General features: G+C 43.2%; 1 protein-coding gene across 9 annotated transcripts in view; it reads right to left on the bottom strand.

The window, feature by feature from the left end:
* The window catches only part of GLI2 (GLI family zinc finger 2), a 189244-nt gene that overhangs the window by 94340 nt on the left and 80960 nt on the right, over positions 1-13944 (bottom strand). The window contains exon 1 of one of the 9 annotated variants that reach the window (XM_027461193.3): positions 15-60. The exons of the other annotated variants lie outside the window; for them this stretch is intronic. Coding sequence (XP_027316994.2) covers positions 15-45 — 31 coding nt within the window. The 5' untranslated portion in view covers positions 46-60. Of the gene's footprint in view, positions 1-14; positions 61-13944 lie in introns of those variants that run through there. 9 annotated transcript variants of the gene reach the window in all.

Raw genomic sequence — 13944 nt, 5'->3', positions numbered from 1 at the left:
AAGCGATAACTTACCTCTGTGTATGATATGGAAAGAATTGTTCATCAGCTTGGGATCATCTCACTCCACCGAACAGGAGGACTGGAGCCATGTGACCACATTAAAAAAAAAGGGGGGGGATAGAGAGGGAGGGAAAAAAAAAGAGCGAGAGCGAGCGATCCCATTCATCTATAGATTGTTGAGGGTCGACATAATGAGTTCTGCAAACTGGACCAAGCAGCTCTGCAAGGCATTATTGCTAGTAAATAAATCACTTAGCAGGAGAAGAAAATGCATGTATAAATCTTCTGTCCTGGTAGAAGACATGTTTCACTAGCAACTACCTCCTGAATAACATGCCAAGAAAGCCAATAGAGAGAGTTTGTGAATGCATGTCCAAAGCTTCTTAGCAAACTGTCATATTGATCTAGCACAGCCTAAGGAAGCCTAAGAAGACTCAAGGAGTTTGGGCAAATGCTTGTATTAGTGTTCCCCTCCTCTTAAGAGTTTGCTGAGACGGCACTTCAGTGTTTCCCAAGTAGTGCACCTCCGACCCTGGCAATCCATCAAGTGAATGCAAATTGCGGACCAGACAAAACCAGGCAAACAGCAATGCTGCTTAATAATAATGTACTCCCAAAGAGAAGGACTTCCTCTACAATGATTGCTGTGTACACATTTAAACTAAACACCCAAACTTCTTATTAGCCTCATCATGATTTGTGTTTTTGTTCCCTTTGAAATGCTCCAAAGTAAATGGTACAAGTTTACTCAAGGCTAACCTCAAACAGTAGGCTTTCTGAACTGTGCAAACGAACAAAAGTTGGGCTATATATAGATGGCCCACGTTTATTATAAGTCCCTTTTGAAAACCAACACCCAGCAAAGTAGAGCTAAGGAGCATGTTTGAAAAGAAAATAATCTCGGTAATCACCACTCTCTCCACATTCTGCCTGACCAGGCCTAATTTGGTGGGGATTGTCCAGGACAAAGCCATGGGGCAGCTTCCTTAAAGGTCCATCTCCAGCCACATAATTAGTGGGAGTCAGCTCGAATCAGAGGAGATTTTCTTCTCATCTACGCAAGGTGTTCCTGCTGCCCTAACTGTTGGTCTCTTTCTCAGCGCCTTTTATGTGGGGGGAAAAAGAAGGAAAAAAAGAAAAAGGGCTCAGCAGTGCTTATTTACACATTGCATGTTAAACACTGAAAGTGGTCCCAAGAGCATGGGGTAGCCCAAAATATCTCAGAGCCAGGACTGACCTTCTGCGAAAGCACTTTTGATGTAGCTCTTAAGAAATGTGGTTATTACAGAGTGTTTGTTTTAAACTCTTTTTAATGGATCAACCAGACCTACATGGAGAAACTCACTAGATTATATTTAACCTTGTTAATTTAACTCAAGAATTAATGACTATATTCTAATGAGCTTTCCATTCATGGCTTTTCGCTTGGATTTGCAAAATCTCTTCTGTATAATGGAAGTTTTCCTACCTGCTATAATGGGAACATTACCAAAGTATCTAAGTGCTTAGGTTTGGCTCAGTTTGGACTGTTGCTACTGGATTTTTTAGCTTAGAAAGGAAAAACACTGCCACACACATGCTGAGATTTGTATGGGCTCATGTGAAATCCGAATACATGAAGGAGAACACAGCAAGTGCTGGCCGATATGCACTGGCAGCAGTGCTTCTCATCTGAGGGCATCAAAATCGCTTTTCCATGGAGTAGGGCCAAACCTATGTTTGAATCATTGCCTTCAAAGGCCTATTCCAAAACATGTGTAGAAGTCCTCTAAGGCTACCAAGGTGGAGCTGCAATAGCAAACTGCTCCTTGTTAAAGAAAAAAAAAAAAAAAAGGCAAAACCATCCAAGAGCATTAAAAATCCATCAGTAGAAAAATTAATAAGTAAACCAGCAGGTACATCTGAATCCAGTTTCATTCCCCATATTCTCAGCCACTTAGTGCTTATTCTTGAGCACTGCAGAAATTTTCAGTGATGAGCACTGATACTACAGTATGTCCAGTTGCCTGTGAAATGGTGCCCACTGGCACTTGGTGACATGATGATATAAAACTACTCTGATACAGACCAAGACTCACACAATGCAGCCAAAGAGTATTCACCCTGTGTTGCCAGACAAAAACACAGCAAAGTATCCACCAAAGCCTAGGTTGAAACACAGTTTGTGATCGCTCCTTCCTGACCACTCGGTCATACAAACTCACTGTAAAGATTGCTGGAGCCAGACATCGTAATGTTGCTGCAGGAGCACTGCCTGAGCCAAGAAGAAAAAAAAAAAAAAAAAAAAAAAAAAAAAAAGAAAGAAATTTGGCACCACCCTAGGATGATTCGAGCTGATTCCTAAGCAGTTGGGCCAAAAGCATCAGAGCTAATTATGAAATAGCAGGGCTTTGCCAATGCAGATCCTGAGGGTGGGTTTCAACATCATTTCTGTTCCTCTTTGCATCATGAACAGCAAAACTGGCAACCTGTTGGTGACTTTGGGAAACATTATGCCAGGAATAAAATATGACCCAAATGACCATCATCCCTCAAACACACAACAGAGAAGAAGCAAGAAGAGGGCAGCCACAGCCTTGCTGTTGGCCCAAACTTCAGTCAACCTAAACATCACCCAGTTTCCTTGGGATGTGGCCGACAGCCTGGGATGCTCCAGAAACCAGCCCAGCACGAGCTGGACCTGTGCTAATGAGCAAGTTATTATATTCCTAGTGGGAACATGCCAACATTTTCCTGGCCTTGACTTAATGGGTGTAAATGTGTTTACATGTCTTTGCTGCCACTAATGTGTCTGAATACCACAGTTCCCAAGCAGGAAGCCATTGATGACTGGGTGTGAGCAAAATATAAAATAGCCTGTTTATGGCACACCATTCACTAGTACGAGGAGCACAGCAACCAAACTGTCTTGGAGAGCCTTAGAGGGAAGCCACACTCCAAATCTGTACCTTCTGTAGAGCAGGTTGAAGAGGGTGTAACGGCCTCACCACACTCAGGGAAATATGTCAAGAACATTTAAAGATATTCTGAAGGTCCAAGTTGAGACTTCTGTTTCCAGACTGCTTTCCCAAAGTCCTCATGCTAGTGTAACATTCAGCATGCCTGCTTCAAGCCAGACAACCTACAATAATATGAATGTATTAAAACAGCAGCTTTGCTGTTTAGTTCATTTTGCTGATGTCCCTGACTTAAAAGCCTCTATTGCTGAGCTGCTGTTGTCTTCTACCAGTGTCCTCATTCTGGCACAGCCATTTCGGACTGGGAGGTATCCAACAAACCAGTGCTTCATTTTCATTTCACTTTTTGACCAAAGTAGCCACAGAACAAGATACATAGAATTATGGGATCACAGAATATCCTGAGTTGGAAGGGACCCACAAGAATCATTAAGTCCAACTCCTGGCTTCACACAGGATTACCTAAAAACCAAATGTATCTGTGAGTGTTGTCCTTCTTGAACTTCAGCTTTTTGAACTTCAGCAGGCTCAGTGCTGTGACCACTGCCCTGGGGAGCCTGTCCCAGTGCCTGACCACCCTCTGGGTGCAGAACCTTTCCCTAACCCCCAGCCTGACCCTCCCCTGACCCAGCTCCATGCCGTTCCCTTGGGTCCTGTCGCTGTCCCCAGGGAGCAGAGCTCAGCGCCTGCCCCTCTGCTCCCCTCGTGAGGGAGCTGCAGCCCGCCATGGAGCCTCCCCTTGGCCTGCTCTGCTCTGGGCTGAACAGACCAAGGGACCTCAGCTGACCCTCATACATCTTCCCTCTAGACCCTTCACCACCTTTGCTGCCCTCCTTTGGACTATCTCTAATAGTTTAATGTCCTGATATTGTGGCACACAAAATTGCACACAGTACTCAAATTGAGGCCACAGGGCCCACCACAACACATTTCTTTGGTAGCTCTTGTGGTGGAGGTAGAAAGTACACATTTGATCAAAACAGAGACAGAGGCCACAGACGTGATTTGCATTTGAGAGTTTGTCCTTGCTTACCTTGGACCCCTAGGAAAGGCTCAGTCTGAACTATTAAACATTCTAGGTTTGAAGAGAGTTCACAAATCTTCTGTGAGGGAGATTAAAATGTTTGCACAAATTACAAATTAAACTCAATCTCTTCCCACATCTTGAAGTTTTAATTTTTTGCAAACACTCTAACGCACGGTTGCACTTAAGACTCTCGCAAATTAGATCTATGATACAAATTACAGTGCATTCTTTTAGAGTTAGTCTCTTTTTCAATACAAACAAACTAGCTGCTCTGTAACTAAGAAACCATCTCCTCCTTTCTCTCTCTCCCCCTCATTTTGTTGTAAGTTGCTGCCTAGAACTAATGTCTGTGCAGAACTACCACTAAATTCTCCTATACATCAGAGAAATCAAAGTCATAAACTGAATTCAAAACAAGGACATAAACAGATAGAAAAGAACCACTGAAGGGGAATGAAACAACATTGCTATTATTACTTTTAATTTGTGTTTCAGGAGCACTGAACAGGGGAAGGAAGGATGCCACCACAGTGTGCCATACTGAGCTTAGTAACAGAAGCCGTGGCATGAGAACCAAGAGAGTTCAACCTGGCCATAAGAACCCAAGGAAGAGTGCACAGTCCTTCTGCTGAGCTATTCACCTCTCCACATGGACACCTCCACACCAGCACCAACCAAGAGCACCTTCCAGGTGCTACTAACAAACACCAACGTTCAGAGGCACCAACTGACCCCAGTTGGATGCATGCAGACATAAGCAAAACCATAGCCAAATTAATATCCTTGCTGCTATTAATTATGATCAATATTTACTAGGATAGTCTGGCAGTCAACCAGAATGGACCCACCGTTGCACTAGATGCTTTGCCATTTATGCAGTGGGTCTCCACATGCTTTGCTGGGGCTTTGGGGACTGAAGGGACCCTGTCACTAACAGGAACTTTGCTGTGAACTGTGGAAGCCCTCTGGTGTCCTGAGCCCCCACTCCCAGAATGTCTAAGAGTGTGAGCAATAGCACAGCAACTTAGCAAGCAAAGAGACAGAGGCAGTTGCTCCAAGGCAAAAGCTCTCCCAAAACTCTGTGCTAGAGATTTGACCCAGAACCTACTGAAACCCAGAGCAGTGCAAGAAATGGGATGGTCTTTCCAAACTCAACTGATACAAACCATCATCATATAAAGTCCCATTCATATTATGAATATATGAACAATGACTGAGCATCAGGAGTTATAGCTGAGTAAGGATTTCTGGGCTTGTCCCAGAACTGCTAATCACTACAGAAAAAAAATCCCACCTCACTTCACGTATGCAAATTGTAGCTTACAAGAGCATATAATTCCCATTATACCATTCAACACACATGCTGTGTATTTCTGCCAGCACCTGATGCTATGTTAAAATGCATTCAGTTGCAAACTATCACTCTCCGGACCCCTACTATAAGAAATGAATAGACAAAGCATATAATTAGGGTCAAATTTCTATCTGATGGCCACTGAAAATATTTTGTTTGTTTTGGAAGGTTGCTGGGAGAGGGGCTGGGGGGGGGGGGTGTCTTTGGTTCAAAAACAATGTTTATTTTGAGCAGCCTGGGCAGAACTGCAAAGCATTTCAAGAGCAAAGAATATTTTCTTTGTTGAAATCTTTGAGCGAGCCTCATAGCATTGAACTGATGATAGGGTAACATTCCTCACTGCTAATTATAAGCAATGTATTAAATTTCATTCAATAGTAAAGTAGCGTAGAAACACAATGAAAAAACTACTGCACAGCTAAAACACCCCAAGTTGTTAATGAAAAGTAGCTGAAATAACATACTGGTTTGGCCAAATCTGCGAACATAAAAGATGCATTTGTATCAGAGAGGCGCATGGAAAAAAAAGATGACGACAATACTATTTCTGTGGAATACTAAACGATTAAAGGCAATAAAGATTTCAGTACAGCTGGGAGAACTTCTTATGGTCTCAGCTTTTACAAAGTATATCACTTGAGCTCTGATAAAGAGTCTCTATATGAAGGAAAAGCATCCCTGGCAGCAAAGATTCTCCTAGGAACATATACACACAGACTCCTGTGAAGCAGAAATCCCCTGAATACATACCACCAGTTTGGTTAAACAAAACAACTGACTCAGTCTTTGGGCTAGAGGATACCTTTATGGTCATTAAAAAGCACAGCAATTTATAAGGAGAAAATTCTGATCTCGTAGAGGTGAATACAAACAAAGATTATGAGGCAGCTCTGGCCCCTGGAAACCCGACAGCTCAGAGGGATGTTGAGGGATAAGTATTTCAGAGCAAAGTACAAAGACAACACTGCTCATCTCACCCACGAATCAGTCTCTGAATAAATGTTGCTGGGTTGTCTCAGAGGCATGCTGATTTCTAGCTGCTGTTTAATGGGACTACTTGTTACTACTCACCAGGAATACTTATAACACAGTTTTGCCCCTTGAGACTTGAACTATTCAAGTTTAGATGGATTTCATGATGTAGTTTTTCATGTTCTTTGTCCTTAGTATGCCACTCCAGATTGGTACCCATAATCCATTGATACAGAACATGCCAACATGCAAATAAAATTATTTCTGCCAAACCAAGACAGTTTTGTAGATGATTGTATATAAATAATAAAAAGTTGCATTCCTGTGCAGCAATATGACTGTACTCCACAATTGCTTAAGCATCACAAATTCTTAGTAAGAGAATTCTTTTTCCTCTCTTTGTCTGATGGAGGAATAGAAATGCCTTTTCCTCTCCAAATTTGTCCAGGTTTTTCCAGCTTGCCTTGGTAATTGCGAACACAATCCAAATTGTTCCCAATGCTCCTCTAGATCTAATATTGTGTTGCAAACAAGTCCTAGTCCAATCCTTATTGAAGCAGCTGTAAGTCCACAGCTATAACCTTATAAAGAGCTTTCCAGGGCACTCCTAAAGCATGCAAGCACAAAGCTGTAACCTGTGGTAAAACGAGGAGCTGAATTTAAGACCCCCGGCACTTGTCAGTCATGCTGTTCTAACCACCAGGCAACTCCAGATCTAATATAGCGATATAGTTGTAAATGACCCCTTTTTTGTAGTAAGATAGCACTGCAGCAGATCAGGAATATCAGGACCAGTGACCAGTACCTGGGGACCCACTGCAGCAAAGCACCCATCTGGGCACTGCTAAGCACCAGCTACTCAATGCTCACCAGGAAAGTACAGGTGAAATAGGGGGGGTTTCCAAAAAGTGAGGGGAGCAGACCATTTACACAGGTCATCCCATGCCTCCTGGGTGGATCCCATGCCAGCATGGATCCTTATTGATGGAGATCGGTGAGTAGGTTACAACCCAGTCCAGCTGCAGCAGCACGCCAGGCACCAGCTGCCTGGGCTGTCCCCTCGCACCTTCAGCATCCCCAGGTCGTCTCATCGAACACAATCACACCCATCCCGACTCTCACCCCTTCAGCAGCTAACGCTGTGAGTGTGTGGCCTGGGTGCTATCCCACACCGCTGCTGTACCTCGTCAGGCTGCCAACCAGAACAGCTCCAGCCTGCTCCCAGCAAACAGGGAAGAGAAACATCAACGTAACTCCATCAGAATTGGATGTGCATTAATTGTGGTGTGATAGCTGTTTCACTCAAGTTTGGATTAGGGAGATTACAACGCGTCTAATTACACAGTGAGCTCTGGAATACGTAAACACAGCTCCCAAAAGTTTCTTGTATGAATTTGGGGTGTTTTTTTCTCTGCATCTGCCAAAATGCTAGCTGTTGACAAACTAGTCAAAGTGCTACCAAAGCATCTTTCATGAGCTGACTGCATGCATCTGAACAGATACATACCTCATTAATGTGCTATATTTCAAGCTAGAGAGAACAATGTATGTCGAGAGACTATAAACCACAAGTACAAATGATCCAGGTCACCTATGATGAATATAACCAGCATTACATGAAACATGACACATGGGCTCTCTCTTCTTGGGGGAAAAAAAAAAAAAAGAAAGAAAGAAAAAGTACGAGAACAGAGACACAGAAGGGCTCTACCTTCTTATCTATTCTCTTCTAAAAGCTGACACAGCCAGGGAGACTTTTCAGAATTTTTTTCCTTACAGTTTTGTACACAGGATGCTTTCTCCTCCCACCAGACACCACCTGTTCTGCAGGAACATCAAAAGAAACAGAGCTTTAATCCAGATCAGTCTCTAAATCCAGGATTACGCCAATGGCTAAACTAGAGAAAAGGGCTCAATTTGGGAAGCAGAGGACCTGAGGAAGGAATTCTTGCCCAGCTGTCCATTTCTGCAGCCTTGTGAGATGAAATTACTTGATAAGAGCTTTTTCTGGCAAGAGCCTGGTTTGATCGGAACCAGAAACTCAGAAGACTGTCCTGGGGCAGAAACCCCCGCTCTCTCTCCCTGCTATTGAGAGACTCTGGCTCTGATGAACTGCTTAAGCACTCCCTTAAACCAAAACATTTGACTAATTCTGCTGACTTAAATTTCAGCAGTTAATTTAAGTCCCTTGTTGAAGTGGAGGTCGAGTAGGTTTCAGTTCTGTGTGCTTTGCTTCATTCTGCACACTTTTCTGAATAAAGGAGCAATTTATAATTTTGATAAGTTTTCAGCTTGCAAGTACATCCAGAAAGGTGCAAGTGAAAAAAACACACAACAGTTCATAAATTACTATTATAGAAGGAATATACGACAAGCAATGCTCTCTGTATATTCATTAGCCCATGCCTACTTTGGAAACTAAATCTTGAGAGATTTTATAATTCATGCCTTCATGCTCATCAAAACCTTTTTTATAGCAATCACTTTTCTGACAGATTCCCCCCTCCCTTCATTTGAAGTAAGCAGAGTTATGGAACAGTCACACTACAAAAATACCTGCAAAGTAGCAGCTGCCCAGGAAAAGGCCTAGATATAATATGACTGCTGATTTTTGAACTGCTATGCATGCTGTGTATGCCTGGAAACATAACAAATGTGCACGGCTTGGCTTGTAGCACCTAATTTGCAATAATATTGAAGTCCCCCACAATAACTCATTTACTCTTATAATAAATATATAAAAAAAGACAAATTGCTACATTGAACATGCATTTTCTTCACTGCAAGTAGCTGCTACCCCAGGGAGAAAGCCCTGTGCTGCTAACTAATAGTAAATCCTTTGGAAAATCATGTGTCATAATGATGGACAACCAGGGAAAGGGTATTAAATAGATTTAGAGGTTAGATACTCTAACAAGAACAAAAGAGGCCTTTTGCAAGCTAGTACCAATCAGAGCTGGCTCATTGGTATGATTAGCACCAAGTCCAAAGAAAGTTTCCATTATGAGACAAGACAAGAGAGAGAATTTAACCCAAAACCTTTCGAGGAAGATCAGTTTGGGATAGGTCAAATCCCCAAAAAGATCAGATAACTTTTTGGTTTTCAGGGGACTTTAGGAGACATCATGGTCTCTTCAAACTACTTTGAGGTTGGGGTACTTCTTGCTCCATCTTTTTTCCTTTATCTATTGGCATCTTACAATACAAAGCATATCTGAGCTAGAATGCATTATGATTATATGTCCACAACAAAAAATACAGATGGTCTGAAAACACATCTAATGGACAGAAAAGAGAAGAGAAAAAGTGCATTACCTAGGAGCTGAGGCAACACAAGATAACAACATGACTGCTTCACCTTTAGAAAACTGCTCATATGCATAAATTTATCCACAAGGGTGATTTTTTTTTTTTTTTTCAGGAGTGAGATCTAAATACCAGTCTTCTGCAGAACTGTACAGAATGAAATGATCACATCCAGATCTGAACTTCAGATCCAGCCAGAATTTTGGCCTGAACGGATTTCCACCATCACTTTCTAATTAGATTTGATACACTGGGGGTGTGGGAACTTTAATTCATCATAAATGTCTCAAGTTTATTTCATTCAGAAGCAAGGAACAACCCAATCTTGACAGAAACAAAGGGAGAGAATCTTAATTTGTATTTTTGTGGACTCCCTGGTATCCTTCATATCTGCAGAACACCCATCTGTTCCCTGACTGGCTCCAAGTTTCTTCCTCCAAAACATTTTCTATTGTTTCAGATACATCAGCCCATAGTGATTTATTGCTATTTTGCGATCATTATCAGTTTACTATTTTAACCAATACACCATAAATCAAGAAGAAGAATGTTAGGTGGGACTTCATAGTGTAGCTTTCATTCATTACCTGCAAAGATTATAGCCATTTCATAAAAACCAATATCAGAGAAAGAAGCTTATTGGCAAGGACCACTGAAATTCATTTCATGCTTCAAAAGTTTGTGATTGGTCTGGTAAGAAAAAAGCCTCAATTGTTGGAAATCATTTTTTCTTTTAAACCAGCAAACACCCAAGACTGAGCTATGTCAATTGTATGCTGCACTTTCTACTCAAATACAATGGAGACTATTCCATACCTGTCCTTGTAAAACCCACTGTGCTTACTATTCATGAACCACTGGAAGAGAGATACATAAAAGACAGGTCACCAATACATTACACTTACTGCTCTGCAGAGTGGTGGCACTCTGAAACCAGACTTTGGGAAAGTCAGCTGAACATTTGGCATAAGGGACTGGAGCATGTGTCATACGAGGAAAGGCTGAGAGAGCCGGGACTGTTCAGCCTGAGGAAGAGAAGGCTCACTGTGATCTGATCAATGTCTATAAGTTTCTGAGAGGCTGTCAAGAGGGCAAGGCCAGACTCTTCTCAGTGGTGCCCAGCAATAGGATGAGAGGCAACAGGCACATCTGAAGATGAGGAAAAAATTCTTTACTAGGGGTGTGACTAAGCACTGGAACTGGTTGACCAAAAAGGTTGTGGAGTCTCCTCTGGAGATACTCAAAAGCTGTCTGAACACAAACCTGGGCAATGTGCTCTATGGGACCCTGCCTGAGTAGGGAGGTTGGACTATACGATCTTCAGATATCTGTTCCAACCTCAACCATTCTGTAATTCTGTGATGATGTCTCACACTCATATGGAGGATATTCGTAAAAGGAATGATATAGGATCTATTTTCTATTTGGAAGTTGATTCAAAGCCAAAACAAAAACCATCCTCTGCATGAAAACTGAATGAACTGGGCCCAATTCATTTCATTAATGTTTGTCATACCTGGATGTCTGCTGTCCTGCTTAGTTCTCTGTTCTTCTCCAGACTGCTGAGAAACTTTTTGGGCTCATCCAGCCTCCTCTGTCCACTCACCTCTCACAGGATCTCAAAATACATTGAGGACTATAAATCACCATCCATTGTCCTTGCCTAATAACCTGCTAACAATGCCCATTCTGTAATCGGGTCAGACCTTGGTTGTCCCAGTCTGAAGACTCTTCTCTAGATTTTTTAATCTTCCATGAGTTTGAGTGCTTGGACAAATCTATTACAGTAATCACAGGGTCTTGATTAGCAGTTATGTACTCAGCCATCTCCAGTGTACAAGCACCAGCAGGGCCACAAGTCCCACCAGGAAGCTCACCAGGACAGACAGTAGAGGCAGCTGGGACTGAGCCTTAGCCTTCCAGAACCTTTTAACTGAGCTGCCAACTGGGCCAGCCGCCTTTTACCAGAAGAAGGAGCCTTGGTCCACAGTCATATTTGGGTGGGGAAAGGTCTGGACATCTCAGTCCCTGGGTGAGCAGCATCAGCAGAAGGCTGAGGAGGGTGAGACCTGCTCCCCAGCCCAACCTTAGATGCCATCTGACTCAGAGACCCTCTGTGAGGGGGTCTCTCTCACCTCCTCTCAGCGTACATCTATTGGGAGGTCTCATTAGTTGCATGTTGGGGAAGCACTTGGAGGGCTGACACACACTACTTTTAAACTTCTCTTCCTACTTTCTTCTTTTCCGAAGAGAATAGACTGAGACATCTCTTCCTTAGCCTCCTCTCCATATCCAGACTCTCAGGAGCGTGCATCAAACTTGGGTTGCACAGAAAGCACAAACACACACTGCTAATTTACACTTTAAGAGGCAGAAGAGAAACCTTTCTCTTCGACTTACCATTTGTTACTCAAATGCCTTTCACCCTGTCACAGTTACTGGGGGAAAGCTGCTGAACTGGAGCTGTAGAGCTCCTGCACAAGGCTTCTTGATGTAGCGTATGGACTGAACATCAAGTGGACGGCTGTGCACAAAGGTGTGGTTACCATGAATCATTTATTACCCCAGCTAAAGCTTTAGGAACAACATTCACTAATGTAAAAGATAACTTGACTCTGGGAATACTGCTGTCACTCTGGCTGCATATTTTACAAGGGGAAAAGATTCCTTTAGGTCTGTTTGTTGCATTAACCCTTTCAAGCTTCCAGTTTTACTGCAAGGGCAGTTTGATCTTTTATTTTCCTTGCAAGAAGAGAATACCAAACAGCACCCTGAGTTTTTATTTAAGTTTCTGTACAGTACACCCAACCATTTGAAAAGACTTGGGGGCCTGGAAAATGTTGGAAAAGAAAGCTCTCAGCGGAGGCAGGAGCAGCATATCTTTATTTCTGTCTGTATCCAATTGTGCAGCTACCTTGAAAACATTTGAGCCACACTGCAAGATTATAAATAACAATAGTAGAAAACAGCATGTCCCGTCCTCTGTGCATCACCAGAACATAACCTCAGCCAGAACTTATCTAAGGGCAAGTATAAATGCAAAGCAGGAAAATTTTCCCTTATTCGACAAGAGATATTAAATTAATGATTCTCTAAGATGCTCCAGAATACTTTCTTAATCACTCCCAGTTGGTGGTTTTATGTCAAGAAGAACCTTGTGCACCGGTCAGTGCACCAGCATGGCACAGAGGTACATACCATGCATTCCCGGTGGGAGACCACTGCCAAACACACAGAATTTACGCTTTTCTGTACACAAAGAGCAGCCAGATAACTTCAATCTGAATGACCTTCCACTGAGATTAAGAAGAACATGAGGGACTACTCCAACTGCATGTCTCTTTCTGACAGTCTGCACTGAGATTAATGCTAAATGGTTACCTATCTCTGTGAGGAGCAAAGAGCTTACAAATTTAAACACATAATATATACAATGCAACAGCCCAGCTAAAAGGTGCCCGTTCTGCCTCTAGCTGAAAGTTGGTGACCCTCCAAAATGCTAGACTGTTGTCACTGATCCCTCCAAAAGCTTGGATGTTTACTTGCACTTCTTTGGTCCACAGAGTCTCAAGAAGTGAGAGAAGAGCCTCTCTTGCAGCTTTTCAAGGCTTCTAGCAAAAAGCAGAAACGCGGAAGCAGCACAAATAGATTTAATTAAGTTCACTTAAGAAGAAGAACCTGGGCCAGGAATTTTCCTCTAAGTATTTCATCCTGCTTTCTAACGCTGCATAGCTCTTGTTATCCACATTCCTCCTCCTCCCCCGAGGAAGGATCTTGCAGGAAGGACGTGAGGGAGAGGCAGCAGCAGGCACGGTGCGATGGCTGAGCCCCAGGGCCGAGAGGTGCTTGCCGAGGGCAGTGGATGCAGCAGACAGCGCTGCCTGCCTTACCTCAGCGGGCACCTCAGCCAAGGGCTCTGCCAAGCATCAGCATCTGCCTTCTGCTCCAGCGAGCTTGGGTTCCCCCAGGCCACCTGCCCTCAGCCATCCCGAGGCCCTGCACACCTCCCTCTGAACACGAACGGGCTTTTCTGACCACAAGACTTACGTATGTTCATTTTTACATATATACCCCAGTGTGCCAAGAAGGGCTGAAAGACATGCAGCTCTTCCGTGCCTTCGTTGAGAACATGATTTTGTCTCCACCACACCAATCTACCCCCTCAGACGCTTTGGAAACTTTTCCCTCAGCCACCAACGCACCAGCCAGCCAGGCCTTATGGGACAGTCCCTCAGAAACCTCCTCACAAGGGCTAATTGCTGAGCACCGCTGCATACTCATTTCTCCTCTGGGGCTACTCGACGTACGCTGAGGCACAGGGGCTTG

The sequence above is a fragment of the Anas platyrhynchos genome, chromosome 7 (assembly GCF_047663525.1).
Source record: "Anas platyrhynchos isolate ZD024472 breed Pekin duck chromosome 7, IASCAAS_PekinDuck_T2T, whole genome shotgun sequence".
NCBI lineage: Eukaryota > Metazoa > Chordata > Aves > Anseriformes > Anatidae > Anas > Anas platyrhynchos.
The sequence above is the reverse complement of the archived record's forward strand: the minus strand, read 5'-3'. Positions and strand labels throughout refer to the sequence as shown.